This window comes from Mytilus edulis, chromosome 12 (assembly GCF_963676685.1).
Source record: "Mytilus edulis chromosome 12, xbMytEdul2.2, whole genome shotgun sequence".
Classification (NCBI taxonomy): Eukaryota; Metazoa; Mollusca; class Bivalvia; order Mytilida; family Mytilidae; genus Mytilus; species Mytilus edulis.
The window spans coordinates 5,017,034-5,040,718 of NC_092355.1; the positions used below are offsets into that span (position 1 = coordinate 5,017,034).

General features: G+C 33.6%; 2 protein-coding genes across 5 annotated transcripts in view; one reads left to right on the top strand and one right to left on the bottom strand.

Annotated features, from left to right (window-relative positions):
- Nucleotides 1-12,892, top strand: part of LOC139499531 (uncharacterized) — a 38,271-nt gene extending 25,379 nt beyond the window's left edge. For all 4 annotated transcript variants that reach the window (XM_071288247.1, XM_071288249.1, XM_071288248.1 and 1 more), the window contains exons 11-16: nt 840-914; nt 2,571-2,814; nt 4,686-4,777; nt 5,715-5,834; nt 6,213-6,384; nt 9,018-12,892. In XM_071288247.1, coding sequence (XP_071144348.1) covers nt 840-914; nt 2,571-2,814; nt 4,686-4,777; nt 5,715-5,834; nt 6,213-6,384; nt 9,018-9,529 — 1,215 coding nt within the window. In that variant the 3' untranslated portion in view covers nt 9,530-12,892. The remainder of the gene's footprint in view (nt 1-839; nt 915-2,570; nt 2,815-4,685; nt 4,778-5,714; nt 5,835-6,212; nt 6,385-9,017) is intronic.
- A 2,984-nt stretch (nt 12,893-15,876) lies between these two features.
- On the bottom strand, nt 15,877-20,271 carry LOC139499532 (uncharacterized). The gene is made up of 3 exons (XM_071288252.1): nt 20,131-20,271; nt 19,161-19,648; nt 15,877-16,783 (listed from the first exon to the last, which is right to left on the bottom strand). Exons 2-3 carry the CDS (start codon nt 19,612-19,614, stop codon nt 16,080-16,082), a joined length of 1,158 nt encoding a protein of 385 aa, XP_071144353.1. The 5' UTR covers nt 19,615-19,648; nt 20,131-20,271; the 3' UTR covers nt 15,877-16,079.
- Nucleotides 20,272-23,685: the final 3,414 nt, after the last annotated feature.

The window sequence follows — 23,685 nt, forward strand, 5'->3', positions numbered from 1 at the left end:
ATCTACTGGAATTCCACTGATTGACCAGTGATAATTCCAGTGGAATCTACTGGAATTCCACTGATTTACCAGTGATAGTTCCAGTGGAATCTACTGAAATTCCACTGATTTACCAGTGAAGATTCAAGTAGATCAGTGGAATGCCAGAGAAAATACCACTGGAATTCCACTGGAACTTGTTGCATTCCACTGGAGTTACCACTGGTAAATCAGTGGAATTCCAGTAGATCAGTGGAATGCCAGACATTTTTTACCGCTGGATTCCACTGGAATTCCACTGGAATCCAGTGGTTAATCCACTGATTTTGCCAGTGGCTTTCCAGTGGAATTCCACTGGAATTTTGTCAACTTTTTCTATGGGGAGCCTTAAGGTGGTACCTAACACCTGAACTAAAATTAATTTGGCTCGTTTAATTTTCTTAAAATTTTGACAAAGTATTTACTTTGACCCTTTGACAAAAATATAAAAAAATCAAAAAAATTGAACCAACCGTTTAATCAGAAAAATTACACTGATTACAGATTATATAGCAGTTTGACAAACACTCATTTTGATCATTGAGAAGCTTAATATTCCCTTAAGAACACAACGTCATTTAAACGTTCTGCTGAGTTATCTCCCTGTAGTGTTAGGTACCACCTTAATAGTGCCAAATTTTTTGTGCATTTTTATTTATTATTTTTTTTTTGGGGGGGGGGTATTTGACAGGGCTCACACTATTTCTAGTTGATCATATAAATTCATTTAAAGCATAAAAGACAAGTTAAAAGAGCTACGGGCGTATCATGCGCTAAAGCGCAGCCCTTTATTTTATATTGTTGCACTATTTTTTTTTTAGACAGCTGATAATGGTGAGCAGACATTTGCTGATACTCCAACTATTGGTAGTGCTTCTACTATTGAGACTATGAAGGTACTTAAACCTAGTAGATGTCGAGATATTTACAATAGATTGCAGCAATCTGAATAAATTCTTATTTCTTCACAATTCAAGATTTGATAACTTAAATAATAGAAAAATTAATCGAAATGGGAATTTGTCAAACTCAAAGGGACAACAACCCATCCAGCGAGTAAGAATAAATCACAGGAAGACACATCGGTCTTCAATGAATAGTGAGAAACCATCACACCAAGAGGTAGGACGTAGCCGGCCCTGAAACCTTTATGTAAACTGGTTCAGTGAAATGGGCTTCTTTCTAGACTTCACATACCTGCCAACTTTTGAAAATGCCCATGGGGGTTTTAGTGCGCGACAACAATTTCAAAGGTTGCAATTCTTTGCGATGACTATTTTGCGCGTGCTGTTTTGTGGTCTAGAAAAAGTGTCATATTTGTAAGATGAGCGTACATGCCTTTTTCTTAAGTTTATTTGCATGATTCTAGTTATTATATCAGTAGAAAATATGAACATGTAGCTGTAAGACCAGGAATTATTTTCATGTGTAAGAATACTAAATAGTTGTTGACTTTTCCAATTTAAAATTATACACAAAGACGGACCAGCTTTATCAGGTTGGGAACAACACCTAGGGATACCCCCTCAATGTTAGGACATTAAAAACCACTTTTTTTTCAGTACAAATGAGTACATGTAGATCATAAGATGTATAGTTCTTTGGGAAAAGTGTCTTCAAGTAATATGAATGTGTGCTCATTTGTACTTAAAAAGTGGTTTTTAATACCCTAACATTGAGGGGGTATCCCTAGGTGTTGTTCCCAACCTGATAGACCACAAAACAGCACGTGCAAAATAGTCATCGCAAAGAATTGCAACCTTTGAAATTGTTGTCGCGCGCTAAAACCCCCATAGGCATTTTCAAAAGTTGGCAGGTATGTTATCACAAAAAAAGATCAAAGGAAGAATCCACAAAATTGCGATAAATATTGTTATTCTTCTTTTCAGGCCACAATTTTTTCTCACAGGCAGAGTTCTGCCTGAACAGTTAAGATTGAAACTTATTTTGGTCAAAAAAGCTGTCATTGTCGTGAAAGCTGTCAAAACGCGTTAAAATGTTTTTAAAAAAATGGTCATTTATCTCCAAAACTGTTAAGCAGAATATGATGAAACTATGTATAATTGTTCAATAGGCTATGAAGGTGGAATTGATGGGAAAAAAATAGTAAGAATTGTTGATATTTTGGCAACCATTTCGAAAGATGGGCTACAGATGGCTACAAACTCAACATTGTCTTTTTTCAACAAAAATTGATGTTTTGGCTAATTTTATGATTGTGAACAACATGCAGCCATCAAAAATGACCAGTGGCAACATCAACTATAGCTTGCAATTCTAGTTATGTTTGACATTGTTGCAAATTCAAATCTAATATTAAGTCATATATTAAGTCATTATGACAGATAAATGTAATAAAAATTTATTAATTTACTTTTGTTGGGGCACTTTAGGGCTTGGTACATGGTGTGGATTGAAGACCATGGGGTGACCCCTGGATGAAAGTGTTTTTTTTTTTTTTGTGATTGATTCTGTATTCACTTATTTACTCCATATCATTTAATTTTCTCACATAATATTTAGAACATAGCACATAAGCAACTACTTTTCAGGAGCCTAGAAAAATAGATGATCTCATTGAAGCATGCAGTTTGAAGCTTGATCCGAACATATCAATTATCTCAATCCTGCGTGAAGATGCTATTGACACCCTTCTTGTGGAAGTTGCCCGTTTTAAGCCTGGATCAAGGTTACATATTGAGTTTGAGGCGGAGGATGGCTGTGATGGTGGAGGGTTATTGAGAGAGCTTAACAGCCTTGTCTTGAAACAGTGGGAGAAATCTTCTCTCAGCAATGGTAAGAGCAGAACTGGTTCCAAAATCCTCAACTTCAGGTTGATATTCTTCTTTTGACCTTTTTAACTGTATTATAGCATATTAATAGACCTTTTTAACTGCATTATAGCATATTAAAAGACCTTTTTTAACTGCATTATAGCATATTAATAGACCTTTTTAACTGCATTATAGCATATTATATAGGCCTTTTTAACTGTATTATAGCATATTAATAGACCTTTTTAACTGTATTATAGCATATTAATAGACCTTTTTAACTGTATTATAGCATATTAATAGACCTTTTTAACTGTATTATAGCATATTAATAGACCTTTTTAACTGTATTATAGCATATTATATAGACCTTTTTAACTGCATTATAGCATATTATATAGACCTTTTTAACTGCATTATAGCATATTAATAGACCTTTTTAACTGTATTATAGCATATTAATAGACCTTTTTAACTGTATTATAGCATATTAATAGACCTTTTTAACTGCATCATAGCATATTAATAGACCTTTTTAACTGTATTATAGCATATTAATAGACCTTTTTAACTGCATCATAGCATATTATATAGGCCTTTTTAACTGCATTATAGCATATTATATAGACCTTTTTAACTGCATTATAGCATATAAATAGACCTTTTTAACTGTATTATAGCATATTATATAGGCCTTTTTAACTGCATCATAGCATATTAATAGACCTTTTTAACTGCATCATAGCATATTAATAGGCCTTTTTAACTGCATTATAGCATATTAATAGACCTTTTTAACTGCATCATAGCATATTAATAGGCCTTTTTAACTGCATTATAGCATATTATATAGACCTTTTTAACTGCATCATAGCATATTATATAGGCCTTTTTAACTGCATTATAGCATATTATATAGACCTTTTTAACTGCATTATAGCATATAAATAGACCTTTTTAACTGTATTATAGCATATTATATAGGCCTTTTTAACTGCATCATAGCATATTAATAGACCTTTTTAACTGCATCATAGCATATTAATAGGCCTTTTTAACTGCATTATAGCATATTATATAGACCTTTTTAACTGCATCATAGCATATTATATAGACCTTTTTAACTGCATTATAGCATATTAATAGACCTTTTTAACTGCATCATAGCATATTAATAGGCCTTTTTAACTGCATTATAGCATATTATATAGACCTTTTTAACTGCATCATAGCATATTATATAGGCCTTTTTAACTGCATCATAGCATATTAATAGACCTTTTTAACTGCATCATAGCATATTAATAGGCCTTTTTAACTGCATTATAGCATATTATATAGACCTTTTTAACTGCATCATAGCATATTATATAGACCTTTTTAACTGCATCATAGCATATTATATAGACCTTTTTAACTGCATCATAGCATATTATATAGACCTTTTTAACTGCATTATAGCATATTATATAGACCTTTTTAACTGCATTGTAGCATATTATATAGACCTTTTTAACTGCATTATAAAATTGAGAATGGAAATGGGGAATGTATCAAAGAGACAACAACCCGACATTTTATCATCAAAATTATGGTTTTTAGTAGAGTTAAGCAAGTCAAATAGACATATACTCCATAATGTTTCCTCCCATTTTCCTCAGCATCTGTAAATCACAGCTGCAATGCAACGCAGGTGCAGAAATCGATTGGTCTTGTTTAAGCATAGATGACTACATGAACCTATGAAATCAGTACCTGCTTACTCAGAAAAACATCTAATATTCTTTCTGAAATTAAGCAAAGAGTCTGCTTATTTATAGAGTTAAGCAAGTAGCTTCAATAATTTGTCCTTAAAGCATATAAATGATGCCATGATTTTTTTTTGGACATTAGCTTCTGGTAGCGGTTTCTCCATAAATGCTTCTGCCTTAGACAACCAGGACTTTCAGACCCTTGGACGCTATGTTGGTAGTACAGTTGCCCAGGTATAGTTCTTTTCAATACGACTTTGATATGTTGGTACTTCTTGATTTATAGGACATGAGTTGAATAACATTTCATTATTTATGCCCAATGAAGTATAGTTCTTTGTAAGAAGAATTGGATAGTCCTTTGAATTGCTATAAATAAACATGAATAAAAAATTCAACTTGGCTCTCCAACATGTCTTAGTTTTGGGTAATACTGTGGATTCATTTATTTTTGTGTGTATTAATTTTTGTGGATCGCTGAAAATATGCATATTCGTGGATCTTAGATTTCATGGTTTTGCCAATCTCTTGTTTACAAAGCCTATTGAAAATATGATAGTCACTGGACATTTGAATTTCGAATTTGTGGTTCACGAAACCCACGAAAATTGGTATCCAACGAACAATAAAGATTCCACAGTAAACATTTTTCCAATTATCATTTCAGCAAGCTTTAGAATTGATGTAACTTTGTTGTCATTCAGCAACCTAACTTCTGACTGTCAATGCCTCTGATATGTGACTTAGATAACCCTGATGCTGAAAGTCGAGCAGCATCATACTCAGGGTCATGCATTCATTTTACAAGCAGTATGAAGATGAATTATTTTTTTAACAGTAATGTGCTGTTATCATACTTGACAATTTCATTAATATCAGTTAATAAGAAATTCAGAGACATCATGACTAAATAAATGTGGCACTCAGAGAACAGAATTTTGAGGAAACTGGTAAGAGATTTATTAATAATCTGCAGAGTTTTGTATTTCATCATTTTGAACAATAATACTAGGAACTTGTAGGAGGTATACAAAAATTATTGTATAGAATAAGAATTTGGGCAGGATAGTCAGAAACCAATTATAACACTATCCTAGGGGTTAGTACATGTTTGTACTTCATGTGTTTAGCACTGCACTACAAGGCTAACATTCTATACTACTAATTTTAGGGCACAGTTGGCTTGCCTGTATTTACAGAGCCTTTAGCTAAGTTTATTATTAAAGGCAGTCTAGGAGAAGTGACAAAGCAACACTTTGAAACAAAGGAGCAGCAACAGTTAGCAGAAAAGGTAAAGAGGGGGTATATAAAGAATTTTTTTAGATTCTATTGTAATTACTTTCTGTATAGGTAAGAAGTTCTGACGTGGTAATTATAAGGGTAAATATTTCTTCTTTAAAATGTTTCACAGTGGTTACTTGTTCTTGTGAGAGAAAAAGTTTTTTCAGAGGTCACAAAGTAATATCTCTTTGGTTCCCACATTCTGGTAGATTTTGAACAGCTCTGATATAAATATCCACATTCTTTCCAGATTTTCATATAAAATACTTTTTTTTTTGGAAAGTGTCATTCTTTACACCAACTGGCTACAACCATTCTTGGAAGGCTGTTAATTTATAATTGGAGGTATTAGTATTTACATTCTAATGTTACCATGGTCTTTTTACAGGTTCTGAATTGCAAATTAGATGAGATAGATGACATTGTGGATAGGCTTTCAATTGGTTGTTCGAAGCCTTCCTCAGCCCTGTGTGAGGCTGACAGAAAATGCTGGCTCCGAGGCCTCTACAGGAGAGATGTGCTGTCCATGCAGTTGCCTGCCCTCATGGATTTTCAGAGAGGCAAGTTTGTTAGTGAGATTTATATATATGGTCTAGCATGACGGCTGCAGTGCAGGCGATTTGGTGTCACGATATCACAGTAGCATGGGTTCGAATCCCGGCGAGGGAAGAACCAAAAATTTGCAAAAGCAAATTAACAGATCTAACATTGTTAGGTTGATGTTTAGACGAGTTGTATATATATATATGTGTATACAACTCGTCTAAACATCAACCCAACAATGTTAGATCTGTGAGTTTGCTTTCGCAAATTTTTTTGTTCTTCCCTCGCCGGGATTCGAACCCATGCTACTGAGATACCATGACACCACAACGCCTGAATTGCAGCCGTCCTGCTAGACCACACAACCACCTGGGCTTCACAATAATAAAGCTTTCGATGGCCATGTGTTACCTTTCCTCATCAGTTTTAATCTAGCTGCGTACTACAGTACATGATATATAAGGCATGGAGAGGAGATGCATGGATATACATATGTGTATATATATAACTGATGTGGAAAGTTAACACCTGGCCACTGAAAGCTTCATTTTTATGAAGCCTAGATGTTCATGAGGTCTAGCGGGACGGCTGCAGTGCAGGCGATTTGGTGTCACCATATCTCGGTATCATGGGTTCGAATCCCATCGAAGGAAGAACAAAAAAATTGTGAAAGCAAATTTACAGATCTAACATTGTTAGGTTGATGTTTAAACGAGTTGTATATTTTCAGATATATATATAGGGTGGAGAAGTCTTAACTTGTATATATATATTATATAGGCGTAAAAAATAATTTTCACATGTGCAGATGTATATATTCATTAAATAAAATAGTGAAATAAGTTAAAAAGTTAAGTTGAATGGAACTGTTAACTATTAACTTATTTTACTATTTTATTTAATGATATATATATTGTGTACATGTTGTATCTACTTTAGTCTCCTGAGGTAGATTCATGGTATACTGCCATCTTGGATTGTACAATCACAGTACAAAATCGGTCTAGTTATTTGCCTAAATCTGCAAATATGGAGACAGATTTGCAATTCAATGGGTTAGAATGTTTTTTTCTATTTAAAGGAAATTTGTAAATTAATTGTATTGTACAAAATACTTTAACAAATATCATTTTTTGTGGTTTTAAAATCATTTTTTTTTTCAAAATGAGCCATTTAAGGGGAGATAACTCTTTTAGTACAAAATTTATACTGGGCTAATGGGAATTTTTTTATTTTTACTTGTAGCAAGAAATCAAGTTCGGTGACACCATGTTTTCTTTTTATTTTCTTAAAACATATTATGAAACCTTTCTTCTTACAATTTATTTCAAAATTCTTTTTATGCACACTATTTTTTCATGAACAAACTAACCAAATTTTGGCAATTTTCAAAGACTCAAAGCTTGAAAAATAGCACAGTGACCCCTACTTTTTATTAAATTTTTGAAAAGAGCATAGTAAAATCTTCATTTTGGCAAATTATAAAAAAAAAATGTCTCAAATAATATATACTTGTGATCTACCTAGCTGCACAAAAGAATTCACTGAAACTCTCTGAGAGTCTGTCTCCTACTATTTTATATTTTGACATGTTTGATGACTGTGAACTTAGGGGTTTCCCATGGCAAAACATGAACTCCACTATTAAAGCCTATAGGTTGTTCATTTTGCAAATGTCTATGCAACAACTCATAAACTTATCTTCTGATTTCAGTTTTATAAGACCACAAAAAGTTATGTTATGAGGTCTGTGTTTGTTGTTGTCCATTGACTTGAGTCTTTTTCAAATTTCAACACAATGCTCCTCGTGACAATGTGAACACAAAAAAGGGGCCCAAAAGGGTGGAAAATCAAATGCTGTTTAAAAGTAGGGTTGTAATATATCATTGGAAAGGTAATACTTTACTAAAATTCTATTTTTGAGGATCCCAACCTTTTCTGCTGTGCAGAAAGATGTCAAAAGGGTGAAAATCAAAAATTGTTAAAAAGTGGGGTTGTAATATATTAACTTGTAGATTACAAAAATTAAATTTTCAAGGATCCTGACCCTTTCTGCTGAGAAAAAAGGAGCCCCAAAATATTTTTTTTAAAGCAGTGTTGTAATAAATCATAGCAAAAGTATAAAGTTATAGATAATAAAAAGGAAAAATTTGAGGATCTAGACCTCCTTTCCATCGAGAAAAATGGGTCCAGAAGTGTTCTCACTCAGACATCCAGTTGGCATTTGCAGATTATTTCTAAATTTCAGTGTTGTTTTTAGCACACCTGGCCAATAGCCTATGTAAACTTTTGCCATCACTCTGCCTCTTTCTTCCTTTGTCTTAAACTTTTTCAAACGTTAACTCCTCTGAAACTACTAGGTGGAATATGATTAGCCTACTAAACAAAGTTGATAAACTCCCATAACTCCTGTCAAAATAATTGAACAGTGATGATGTTGGAACTTGTCCAAGGTATTAGTGGTAGTAACATGTGGTATAAATTTTATAAAATTCAGTTGAGTAATGTCAGCATGAGAGCTCTTACAAAAGTGTGATAGACAGACAGACACATGGAGGCTAGCATTGCTATGTCCCTGTTCCGCATTACCGCAGGAAAAAAAAAGAAAGCAGGTGGTATGACTAATATTTTATTTATTTTTTCTTTCCAGGTCTGCAACCATTCCTCTCAGTCTGGAAATCAACGCCAGAGGCAGAGGAAGCTGCATTGCATTTTTTGAGCCTTGACCTCATTCCCAAAAAAAACCAGAACGAGTTCTTAGAACTCTTCAAGCTAAATAAGTATGGTGCATGTGGTTCTCAGCTGGCAAGACAAGAGGACAAGGCATATGTCTATTTCAAGTCCTTCCTGAAAGATGCGTTCGCAGGGCTTGCTTTGTGCAAATCAGAATCACCACGTAGCGACTATGAGCCTGCCAAGGAGGATTTGCAAATCTCAGCTGAGGAAGTTTTGCGCTTCTTCACCGGCAGCACCATGGAACCTCCAGGAGGATTTTATAAGCCAATACTCATCCACTTTGATCCCAACTTCAAAAGTCCAAAAATAAGCACCTGTGCACTGAATGCAACATTCCCCTTAGATTTAAAAGCACAAACTCGAAAAGCTGGGGAACGTTACTGCAAGTGGATGGTAATGGGAGATGGGTTCGGTCTTAGTGACTGAATAGTGAGATCTTAACCTTTACAGCAAAATAATTGCCATTTGATTAAAGAAACTTTATATTATTTTTTGTTACAGATTAACACAAAAAATGTGTTTCGGTTTTTTGATAGATGCTTTTTGGTGTGGAGAAAAAGATAAGTCAATCAATAATCAGTGTAACATCCTTTGATGTATACATATTGTATTACAGTACTCATTGAGTCTCATCAGAGCACTACTTCTGACTATTTGTTGCCATAAGCAAGTAAATGTATTTTAGAAGTCGGTTACAGACTCCACAATTAAAGGTGGCATTAATTCGTTTGAATTTCAGTTGAACAGTTTTTGTTTGTGTTAATTTATGTATGGTGTTTATATATTATGGTTTTCTCGTAAGTATTTCTGATTTACTGCTGAAAATGAAGGCGTAATTTGAAGTTTATTTTTGTCCAGGCCTTTTATAGTCCAGTCAATTGAGCATAAATTTGACCTTAACCTTAAAGTTATTGCAACAGAAGATTTTTTAGTTTTAATCTTTAGCATATTATACCCCAAATATACACAGAAAAAGTCAAACAAGATCTAATTTGTGGAAGACTAAAAAATCACGATTTTAATATTCCTATGGAGATTTGCATTGAAAATGAGAGATAAGTCTGCAAAAAAAAAGGAATATCAATACAAATTGGAACAAAATTATAACTTTACCGTTTCTATTCATCAGAATGTATTGATTCTTGATATTTTAGCCGTCTATATAGAGAATAACAAACAGCTCTAAAAGTGTTTTCATATCTTTAATCAAGCTACAACCAAGATTTCAAAATTCATTAGTTGACCATTTATTAATTTTTTCAACTTGTCATGGTAAAGAATATCAAACTTCATAAAAATAATTAAGCATATATTCTTCTTTTTGGGCTTTAAAGTTTCTTTAAACAAAGAAGTTGCCGAACAAATATAATTTACAGAAATAAACCATACCAAATTTTCACATTATTATTTCAAAATGGTCATAAAGCAACACATTTGCTATTTCTTTAATGAAAAATGTGCAAAAAAAATACCCATAACACTTTGGTTTTGTGCATTTCATGAGCAGAAGATTATATAATATAGTCAAATAGGAACTTATAACCCCGTCAAAGTTTCATACTTTATGTGAATTTTAAGAAAATCAACAAAAAATTGACAACAAAAAAAGACTTGTTTTTAGTTATCTCCCCTTTCCAATGTTAATTTCCATAGGAAATTAAAAATGCTGATTTTGAGCTTTCCTCAAGTTAAATTTTATGGGACTTTTTTCTGTTTATATTTGTGGCTTAATGCTATAGATTAGAACTAAAACATTTTCTGATGCAATTAGTTCGAGGTTAAAGCTTAATTTGACTGGACTAGTATGGTACATTGTCCATTGGTAAACATCTTCATATTGATCAATTGTACATTGTAATCTATTTTTGATGCACTCCACCATCAACTTCCTGTCTTTGCTGGAATTGAGTTTTTTTTCAGTGAATGAGATGTTTTATGGATAACTTTCATCACAAACAAAAAAATAAAATGGAATGATATCAAAATTTGATACATAGCTTCACATTCATCAGTTACATGAAGTAAGCCATTTTAATTTTACCATAAGTAACAAAGTTGCGGAGGGTATAATGTTTTTGACCTGTCCATCTGTCTTTCATCACTCTCTCTGTCCGTCCTTCAGTTCTGTTCTCGTCATCACAACTCCTCTGAAACCACACAACAGAATTTCATGAAACTTTGAAGATAATAAGGATGTAGATGTGCATATCTACAGGAAATTTCGATTCTATTTTTTTTCTAGGAGTAATGCTCTTTAACTTGTAATTTTTGCCTAAATATACTTCTGCAACAGTTTGTCATCGCATTTCCCCTGAAACCACACAACAGAATTACGTGAAACTTTGTAGATGTGCATATTGACAGGAAACCATGATTAAATTTTTTTTCTGGGAGTTATGCCCCTTTAACTTTGAATTTTCGCTGAAATTTAATACTGCAACAGTTTGTCATCACAACTCCTCTGAAACCACACATCAGAATTTCATGAAACTTTGTAGTTAATGAGGACATAATATGTAAATGTGCATATCCACAAGAAATATTTTATCAGTTGACTTTTGTAGAGTTATGAGTCTTTGACCTTAGGAATCTGTGAAGATTTTGTGTGTCCAGTGAGAATATGGGGGCGTGGGGTATGTGAGCATGCTCACAAAGGTTCTCTAACTGCTGTCCAACTTTGAGGGGGGATATACCTAGTAGTGCTAGCACATGACGGGCATCTTTCATGCTTCAGTTATGTTTACATTGCTTTACATTCATTTATGTTTTGATTCAAATTTTAAGAACTATCTGTTATTTAAGAAATAATTTTATTTGTTGGAAATTTTAACATGGCCTTGATATTCCCATTTAAGGTAGTTAATTAAGGATGATAGCCTTGCGCATCCAATCTGCGCAATTTGGAATTATTCATAACCAATATACTTTTGTTATGATTATTGGTACAAAATATCAAAAATAATATATTTGATTTGAAAAATACACGAATCATATTGAATTAATGCTTAATTTGTAAAATTGTACATTTTTTGGATTTTACAAAAAAGGGAAATAATTCGCATATATTGTGCAGGAGTGCCTTTGTTTTACTTCACTTTCCACAAAATATAAGCAATGGACCAATGTATTAATTAGTAATATTTTATAAGCATATTATGTAAGGCTACTATTCTAGAAAGTTCTTTGACTATATAGGTAACAAAATATTTATATTTTTGCAGAAAATTACTTTGAAAGTATTATCTCCCCTTTCCTGCCAAACACAAATTACTATATATTTTATGCTGTAACTTTTGACATATCAATTTTTATGACTCTAATTTGAAGCTATCTATTAAATCAACATATACTTAAAAGTTTGAGGAATATTCTTTGTCCTGTTTGAGAGTTATATCACCTTAGTTGTAAAATTTCGGTATTTCCATATCCAGGGTAAAATCAAGAATTTTAAAGGATGATTTCATTTATGTTAACTGTGACATAGGTTGTCAGAACTTAATTTTGTTCAAAACAAATATTACACCTAAAAACAAAACATGACAAGTGGGTTTATAATTCCACAACCAGTACCCTTGCTCCTTCTTTTCGCTACTAGGACCTTGATTGTTGATTATTAATGCATATGTAAAAGGTAAAAGTCCCAAACATGGTCCATTTTTAAAGCTCTGTATCTTTTAAAGTATATCCCTGACCCCAAAGTTTCTTTGCAAATTTTGATTGCTCATTGAACAAAGTTTTATTATACAAAATCTTGTTCACATTATATGGCAATGATCAAGACCCCCCCCCCCCCCCCCCAAAAAAAAAAAAACTACCTTAACCCTGAGCGGTAGTTAGTGGTTAAATAATGAATATAAAGGACCAGGTCATCTTAAAATGACAACAAATTAACTTTTTCAGGAAACAATATCTATATAAACAACACATCTTATTGTAATCCACCACAAACAAAAGTATTAAAATGCGCAGCTACGAAAAGTGGTTTATTGAGCATTTAAACAGAGTTTAGCCATAAAGCAATTACAGCAAATCATATTAGAATGCATTACTCGAAATATCAATCATATCACAATATTATGAGTTACATTAAACTTAAAACTTTTGAATGTATAAATGTTGTTTTGATTATCATTTATGTTTGAAGTTGTTATCTGATGTTTTTTTGAATATGCATTGATTTATAATAATAAACTGTACGGTAATTTCTATGTTGTTGAATTGATTTATATACATTAAATCCTTCAAGGCATAACATTTCCTTGGCTTCAATTTGAGAGTATGGCTGGCAAAGTGAAAAGATTGGTAATCAACAATTACAAAGTTTACCTCTTTATGGAACATCAGTTGAAAGTAAATCATTCAATTGTAAAATATAGTTCATACCCACGGTCCACCCAATTGTAGACAAAAAGCAAATTCTGCTCATGTACCACCCCTAAAGCATACATGATCCGATCATGCATAGTTGCTGAGATATGAACTCAGATGTAAATGTACGGGAAATGTAGGTCACAGTGACATAACTTTGTCTGGATGCAGATGTATCATCCCAATGCATGCACATGCAAGGTCAAAGCATGATCCTATAATGTGAATTGCTGAGATATGAACTTCGATGTAAACTTTAATGTAAATTAAGTAAGTCATTCATTCAAGCGGAAAATGTAGGTCACAACGACTTAATTTTGACTGGATGCTGATGTTTCATCCCTAGCGCATACATGTGCACGCAAGGTTACATGATCCTTCCATGTATAGTTGCTGAGATATGAACTCGGACGTTAACTTGAATGGAGACATAGACGCTTGCACCTTGAGGCGAACAAAAAAAATAACTTGGGCACTGCCAGGCTACGATTACTCTTGAGTAGTAAAAATAAAAAAAATATTAGGATTGATTAGCAGACTAAATGCATACCGGCATGGGTATGCATTGTAGGGAAAGGAATCGAATATTTCTGGGTGTAACAAAAACATAGGTTATGTACAGTTACTTCCTCTTGTTGTTATTCCCATGTACGACAAACTGAGACATAAAATACTGTTGGCTCACTGTGTTGAAATATATAGTTAGTCATTGCAGATAAAGGGTCATCTTCCCAAGTCTAGCGCTGTCGATCCGCTACTCTGAATAACCAAATGAATCCGAAAACCTTCGACTTCGGAAGAGGGTAAAGGGTAAATACATTGTCTATAAAAGTACATTTTCACTCACAAGTAAACACAAATTAAAGAGAATGTTTTTGCACATTTTGGATATGTCGGTAATGTTATCCTTAATAAATGAATTGCAATATTTTACATCTTTATCTTTGTCGTTTTGTATTTCCTACCAGTAATAAATTATATTTTTCTATAAATCTTTCTTTTTTCTGTGATTTTTGTCGAGCCTGCAACTTTTGTTGCAGAAAGCTCGACAAAGGGATAGTGATCCGGCGGCGGTGTTAGCTCACTTCTTAAAAGGTTAATATTTTAGAAGGTGAAAGACCTGGATGCTTCATACTTTGTATATTGATGCCTTATGTTACGAAGTTTCCGTCAGTCAAATGTCCAATGTCCTTGACCTCATTTTCATGGTTCAGTGACCACTTGAAAAAAAGTTCAGAAATTTTGTAATGTTGAATTCTCTATTATTATAAGTAATAGGATAACTATATTTGGTATGTGCGTACTTTGCAAGGTCCTCATGCCCGTCAGACAGTTTTCACTTGACCTCGACCTTATTTCATGGATCAGTGAACAAGGTTAAGTTTTGGTGGTCAAGTCCATATCTCAGATACTATAAGCAATAGGGCTAGTATATTTGGTGTATGGAAGGACTGTAAGGTGTACATGTCCAACTGGCAGATGTCACCTGACCTTGACCTCATTTTCATGGTTGAGTGGTTATAGTAAAGGTTTTGTGTTTTGGTATGTTTTTCTCATATTTTATGCAATAGGTCTACTATATTTGTTGTATGGAATGACTGAAAGGTGTACATAGATATAGGAAGATGTGGTGTGAGTGCCAATGAGACAACTCTCCATCCAAATAACAATTTAAAAATTAAACCATTATAGGTTAAAGTACGGCCTTCAACACGGAGCCTTGTCTACCTGGCAGATGTCATCTGACCTTGACCTCATTTTCATGGTTCAGTGGTCAAAGTTATTTTTTTAAGTTTTGGTCTTTTTATCTAATATTATATGCCAAAGGTCAACTATATTTGGTGTACTGAAATATATTATGATCTAAATATCAGTCCCGCAGGTTTTATTTGACCATGACCTCAATTTCACAGTTCATTGCACAGTGTTAAGTTTGTGTGTGTTGGTCTATTTTTCTTAAACTTTAAGTAATTGGTCAACTATATTTGTTGTATGGAAGCATTGTTAGCTGTATATGTCTGCCTGGCATGGTTCATCTGACATTGACCTAATTTTCATGGTTTATTGGTCTTTGTTTAAGCCATCTTGGTTAATGTTAAGTTTAAGTGACAGTTGTAATAAAGCTTTATACTTAGGACTATCAACAAAATATCAATGATTAGTAAAGAAGGCGAGACATTTCAGTGTGTGCACTCTTGTTAATAAAATAATCCCCCAAATTGTACCGACGTTACATACCAGCATTTAGTGAGCGAAGTAATCTGAATATTTTCTTATTGTTACTTTTCCGAAGTAATCATAGCCAGTACCTGTAACTTATAGGTTGCCGGGACAAATGTTATACAATCAGTCTGTGTGCAGAAAAACTAGAACCTTGTTCTTACGATAGTGTTTTTTTTTTTTATTTCACATACATATTCTTTGTGACAAGAAATCTCTTTTGGTAAAATTATTTTTTATATCTTGCTTAGTTTTATCTACTTCAAAAAACTTTAATCTGCACAATTTACAAGATTACATGACACCGATTACATACCAGTAGTTGTAAAATACACACTTTTCAAATATTCAGACTTCTGTTCTTGTTTATCTTTTCATGAAATTGTTCTTATGTACGAAGCAAATACTTTTCAATAGTTGACACGACTTCTAAATACAACCGACGTCCATCTCTTATTTCTAAAGCTGTGCCTAGTGCACAGAGTTCCTCACGGAGTTCTGCTGGGAATCGTTCAAACTCGTCACACCTAACATGTTGTAATGGGCGAGCCAAGTCATCAGGATCTTGGTATGAGCAGACCACACCTTCATGTTGCTCGATGGGCTTGTTTTCATAAGCTGCTTTGAGGTGCATAAACTGAATTTCGAGCTGGCAAGGTGATCGCTGATGTTCTGTTGAAATCTTCCGCTTGTTAAGTGCCAACACTTCCCTTGTAAGGTTGGCCTGTATTAAGGGTAGAAATACCCAGTGAAGGCACATAATGTCCGTATCATTGTCTGTATTCAGTAAACCATCTCTAGCCATTGAATCAAAGAGTACCTTGAATGGCAATGTCACCCTGTCATTTATAATGCCCCATAATTGTTCAATCGGCTGGTTGTGGACAGAACTACCTACTAATGCTGAACGAGGTCCACGCTTATCAAGAATAGCCTGCCAAATTAGCTCGTTTTCTCCTCCAAAGTCTGTCCTTAATCGAATTGGCCAGTTGAACTGCTCGGTAGCAGCAATAAACCCTCTGTGAACAGTTGTGGCTTTGTTATTATTGGATATATTCATGAACACCACTAGTCTGGTAAACCCATCAATACCTGAAAATTAACTGAATATATAAATAATTGACAATACTGGAAGATACAATTACTGGGAATCCAGTAGTGCCAAAACTGGTATAATAAATGACCCACAGAGGCGAATTTAGGGGACAGGGGGCCCGGGCCCCATCCTTTTTGGGGGAAAAAATGGTTGCTGATATAGGGAATCACAGGAGCGGGTCCCCACATTTCTGGATCCGCCTCTGACCCAGTATTGTGACAGTGACCAGTATCGGGATCGTTCTCCTTACCTAACCCCACATCAACTATTTATTTATTATTGCACTCCTAATTGTAGAGCGGTCAATCTCATCAAGTTATACCATGCATCCACTATTGACAAAATTATACTCTCAGCATTCAAATATTTTAAATAAAAGTACATAAATAAATGTTTTAAATAATTCTTAAAATTATAGAATTTTAATGAGCCATCATACAGCTCAATATCACGACTCACTGAAAAGTTAGGGTTTGTGAAGTACATTGTTATCCCTTTATTCTGCATGTCAAGATTGACAATAATTGAGCATAAACAATCATTTACAAAGGTTTGCTGATGATTAAATCTCACCTTTGATATCATAAACAAAGAAACAATAATATAATAAATTGTACTCGGTTGAATAACGAATTGTGAAATTTAAATATGTTATGGTGGCCGGATGCGGCCATTTCGTCTTTTCGTGTTTTCGCGTTTTCTCCTTTCAATTTCACCCGAAATCGGGAAATCGGGAAATCATGGCCAGAAATCGAGAAAGCGAAAACGCGAAATCGAGAAAGCAAAAACGCGAAAACGCGAAAACGCGAAATAGAGAAATCTATTTCATTTCGCGTTTTCTAGATTTCGCTTTCTCGATTTCCCGATTTCGCGTTTTCGCGTTTTTGCTTTCTTGATTATTCGATTTCGCGTTTTCGCTTTCTCGATTTCTCGATTTCGCGTGAAAGTGAAAGGAGAAAACGCGAAAACATGAAAAGACGAAATGGCCGCATCCGGCCACCATATTATTTTGTCAAGATTTTTAATGATTCCTACGTTACTGATACTTTAAAATTGAATAATAGTTATAAATATTCTGTAATCGAGTCTTGGTATTTAGTAGTTTCTATGTAGTGTGATAAATTTGTACGTTACAAGTAATTCTTCAAAGATCTTCAAAGTTTCAGGAATAAAAAAAAATGTTAATTTCATGTTACCAATACTTTGACTTTTTTCGCCTAGCAATCTCCACATTAATGATTTCAAATGCATTCAAAATTCCTTAGATTTTACTACATTTATTTTTCCCGATTTTTGGACCCCCAAATAGATATAGGAAGATGTGATGTAAGTGCCAATGAGACAACTCTCTATCCAAATAACAATTAAAAAAAAAAGTTAACCATTATATATATAAATAGGTTGGTGTACGGCCTTCAACACGGGGCCTAGGCTCACACCGAACATCACGCTATTAAGGGCCCCAAAATTAATAGTGTAAACCCATTCAAACGGGAAAACCAACGGTCTAATCTATATAAAAAAAAAGAGAAACTAGAAACGAGAAACACGTATATATCACATAAACAAACGACAACTACTGTACATCAGATTATTTAAACGAGAATGATTGAGAACCGGAGATATGGTCCTTAACCAAGAAATTAAAAAAGTGATATATATACGCAATGTAGGTGGTGTCCTGCAACCCAAAACACGTATGCTGGTCAGATATCATGACAGCTCTTTTATGTGTGATGCCCGAGATATTTACCTAAACTAAGAACTTAACTAAAGTCGTTTATGAATAAAATGTAGGTTGCAAAGACCTAATTCATAGTGGGTGGTGTTGCACTACCCAAGACCCATCTACTTGTCAAATGTCATTTGTAAAATGTAGGTCACAATGACCTAGTTTATAGTGGGTAGTTTTGTACAACCCAAGACATATATCTACTGATCAAATATAATTGCTCAACTACTTGAGGTGCCTGAGATATGCACTCGAACCAACAACTTAACCGACGTCATTTTTTATCAAATGACCTAATTCATAGTGGGTGGTGTTGTACCACCAAAGACACATATACCGGTCAAATAACATTACTCTGCTACTTGTAGTGCCTGAGTGATGGACCTTAACCAAAATTTAACCAAAGTCGTTGTTGCGTAAAATGTATGTCACAATGACCTAATTCATAATGGGTAGTGTTGTACTACCCAAGACTCATACGGTGTTAAACTATCATTGCTCTACTACATGTAGTACCCAAGATATGGACCTAAACCAGGAACTTAACCAAAGTGTGACCGACTGACGAACGAACAAAGGTAACATAAGTCCCGACTATTATACGTACATAGGTACTCTCTTGATATTAACATTCATCTTACCTCCATGGATTACCATTTTCCACTTTATCAGCTTATGATTTCCATCAATGTGCCACAGATAATGTGGACATGGCACAGAGTACTGGCGACGTTTAATTGTAACCGTCCGCCGAGCCTGAACCCCGGCACTATCAACAAAATGAATAGCAGCTCTTAGTCTCCAGCGCTGGATCTTGATAGGAGGGGTACGGGCCTTGAGGTGACCATCCAACAGAGCCTCGCCATCGTTTGGGTGATTTTGTTTGATCTCTATCACAATATCTACCAGATCGTCATCATTGATATCAGAGAATGGTATTCTCGTTATTCCAAAACTCTTCATTCGTCTGTAGATTGTTTTTGTACACACATTGAAGTCTTGTGCAATCTGCGTGATTGGCATATCTTCATCTAAAAACTTTTGTAGCCTGTCTATATTTATGTTTTCGTCAGGCAGGCTACTTGTTGAGGCCATCGTTATCAGTTTGAAAATTAAAATATGGTTTAACCTACAAATGGAAATTACACCAAAGCATATTAAAATATAATAAAACTAAGTAATCTCTATTTCAGTCGGGGAAAAGTAAACCTAAAACATGAGTTTTTTTGTTTATTTAGACATTATATCTTCTTCTAAAAACAATGAAATACAACATGTATGTACGATTATTTATCCGATATGGAAAAGGTAGAGGGGTCAGAAAAATCTGAAATTGGAGAAGGGGGTCCAGAGGCTTCTTTATGAAGGAGAGGTCATGTTTATTTACTTTATTTTTTTTTAATTCTATTTTCAAAAAGCACCAGCATTTTTTTTTTTTTCGATCGTCTTTTGAAAAACCAGTGACATCGAAAGTTCAATTTTGACGTCATTTACGTGCATCCCTAAGTAACATGGATTTGTTGACATTAAAGCAAAAGAAGGACGTCATACTAGAATAATATGACGTCCTGCACAGAATATCATATATAAACTTCATTAGGTATTACTTACTTTTGCGGAATAGTGCATCATCCATATATGACCTTGAACCTGCGAAACCCGCATTCTCTATATCCAATGAGAGGCCTTCTTGCAAAATCGTGACGAGATAATTCAAGTGCAGATCCAAATTTGCATACAAAATTGACTTTTGTGAGACAAAATTGACTTTTGTGAGACAAAATTGACTTTTGTGAGACAAAATTCACTTTTGTGAGACAAAAGTGACTTTTGTGAGACAAAATTCACTTTTGTGAGACAAAAGTGACTTTTGTGAGACAAAAGTGACTTTTGTGAGACAAAATTCACTTTTGTGAGACAAAAGTGACTTTTGTGAGACAAAAGTGACTTTTGTCTCAACAAAATTCACTTTTGTGAGACAAAATTGACTTTTGTGAGACAAAAGTGACTTTTGTCTCAACAAAATTCACTTTTGTGAGACAAAATTGACTTTTGTGAGACAAAAGTGACTTTTGTGAGACAAAAGTGACTTTTGTGAGACAAAAGTGACTTTTGTCTCAACAAAATTCACTTTTGTGAGACAAAATTGACTTTTGTGAGACAAAAGTGACTTTTGTCTCAACAAAATTCACTTTTGTGAGACAAAATTGACTTTTGTGAGACAAAAGTGACTTTTGTGAGACAAAAGTGACTTTTGTGAGACAAAAGTGACTTTTGTGAGACAAAAGTGACTTTTGTGAGACAAAAGTGACTTTTGTGAGACAAAAGTGACTTCTGTGAGACAAAAGTGACTTTTGTGAGACAAAATTCAATTTTGTGAGATATTTGTGAGACAAAAGTGAATTTTGTCTCACAAAATTAACAAAAGTCAATTTTGTCTTACACAATTGATTTTGTGTTTTAATTTCCATATCAGGTAACAAAAGTCAATTTTGTATGCAAATGAGTTTATATTTGCATACCTTTTTGACAAAATTCACTTTTGTCATAACAAAAATGAATTTTGTCTACAAAAATGAATTTTGTCTACAAAAATGGATTTTGTGATGACAAAAATGAAACAAGTCTGTATCACATAGTTTTGTAAGACAAAAATGATTTTGTTAATGACAAAATTGAATTTTGTACAAAACCACAAGAGTCCCATTCGGCGCCCCGTACTATATAGCAAATTACTTTACTCGTTAAACTAATATACATATTAGCAAAATACAAAATATTTTTTTTCCATTTCATATTTTCTTATATACATTATTCAATGGCTATATAATCACATAGAGCTATCATACTAGAATTGAAAGTTGTTGGTTTTTTTTAACTAGAAGGTGGATAGGAATGTTATCCAACGTATCGGAACAATATTCTTATACCATGGGATATCAACATAATTGTCGACGTTGCTTCATTTCCCATTTTGTACTGTCTCTTCTTAATTTTACTTTATGACTTACATGCAGTAGTTGTCGTTTGTTTATGTAATTTATAAGTGTTTCTCGTCTTTTTATAAAGATATGATTGTTGGTTTTCCCGTTTGAATGGTTTTACTCTGATAATTTATGGGCCCTTTATAGCTTGTTGTTCGGTGTGAGCCAAGGATCTATGTCGAAGGCCCTACATTGACCTATAATGGTTTACTTTTATAAATTGTTATTTGGATGGAAAGTTGTCTCATTGGCACTCATACCACATCTTACTATATCTATGGATATTTCACAGCAATTTACCTTGTTTGTATGGGATTTACGATTCTGTTTTCCAAAAATATTCTAACGAAAGTTGTACAGTGTCCGGATATATAAGATGTTGTATAACTATCAACAATCTCGTTAATTTCGTCAGATTTATAGAGAGATTTGTCTTTACCGATTATAATTGATAAATGGGACGTCGTAAAATATAATCGTTGTGTTCATGAATGAATAGTTCCACTTGCGTTAAGCTACAAAAAAAAATCAATCAACCGACACATATACTGTTCCAAGAAGACAACCTCATATATTTTTTTATTATAAAGTAGAAATGAATTGAGACATTTCAGTGTTAATCTCGTCATGCCTTATTAAATTTAAAATTATGTTTTTTTTATAAAGTGTTTACAATAACCATAGTCCTTTGTTTGTTTTAGTATCTTTAAACTGATTAAATGGAAGTGTTAAATCAAATGCAATTCGATTGTAACGATTATTTTCATTGGATGTTGACAATTTTTTTGAAAGGTCAGATTCCACGTTCTACTTGTCCGTAACCCAAATTGCAAATTGATGGCAGGTGATTTTTTTTTTATTATTCTATGGTTCACATGTTGTAATGTACTTTTATATTACATATACATGTAGTTCTGTGTTGTGCGTGTTATTGCGTGTATTTGTGCTGTATTCCTATCACATATTGTTGTCATTTTAACGGTATAGGCGGGATTTTGGATAGCCATAAAACCAAGTTCGACCCACCAATATGAGAAGAATCTTAAAGTTTATTCTTGTAGCTAGCTTGTACGGGCAATAAAACCAGTACAATTAAGAGACAATGCTAAGAATGTTTTCAAATCGTCACTTGAATACAATTTTGTCTGATCATACATGGTAGCATAATCATACATTAGTTTAGTTTGCTGGTTTAATCTTTAATGTTTTGGTTGGACTTGAGTACAATCTGACCTTCCCTTTCCTCCTACATTTGTTTAAAGTTATAGCTCTCTAGATTAATCTGATGATTTATTAATATTCGTTCGATACCAATGTTTTGTGGATTTAGTGGGTACAGGGGGACGTTACGACCTACATTATGCTTGAATCATCTTCATATGAGTTGTGTATACATTTTCACGATAAGTTGAAAACATTATTTGTTTGATGAAAAAATTAAAATTCACATATTTAAATACAAACACTGCATGTCTAAAACATTATATCCGTATCTATTATATATTGTTCACCATACCAGACAGGAAATTATAATTTCAAACAACTATTTATAACACATTACATTTTGAAATGCGTGATTACGCATATGCCAATGTATTTTGTAATCATCTATGTTCATTCGTCAACAACTGTGTTTTACTTATCAACTGCATAAAAGGAATTTCCATTGACGATTGATCTATTAACATGATTAAAGTACATTCAAAATCTAAAAATAGAACAATCTTTAAGATTGCAAAATAAGTATATTCCAGGTGATATTATCTTTTACTATGCAAATAAAACATCCGGTTTCAATCAAATTAAATTCACTTTTGTAATGGTTTATAGACTTTGTCACAAAACTTTGGTTCTACGGAATTCTTTTTTTTAATTCAGGCTACGGCTGAATCAGTGTCAAGGTAGTTGGTCAGTTAAAAATAGGAAAACAACACATTTTTTTTTAAGTTGATTAGTAAAGCATATTTAGTCCTGGTATCTATGATGAGTTTATTTACAACCACTGGGTCGATGCCACTGTTGGTGGAGATTTATTTCCCCGAGGGTATCACAAGCCCAGTAGTCAGCACTTTTTGTGCTGACATGAATTGTCATTGATATGGTTATATTTATAAATTTACTGTTTACAAATTTTTGAATTTTTTTGAAAAACTAAGGCTTTTCTACCTCAGGCATGGATTAC

Bases quoted from the DNA above. Each gene is read 5' to 3' on its own strand.
- LOC139499532 (XM_071288252.1), bottom strand. From the start codon at position 19,614: ATGGCCTCAACAAGTAGCCTGCCTGACGAAAACATAAATATAGACAGG. The intron at 16,784-19,160 runs GTAAGATGAATG...GTTAATTTTCAG, and splicing joins GAAAATGGTAATCCATGGAG to GTATTGATGGGTTTACCAGA.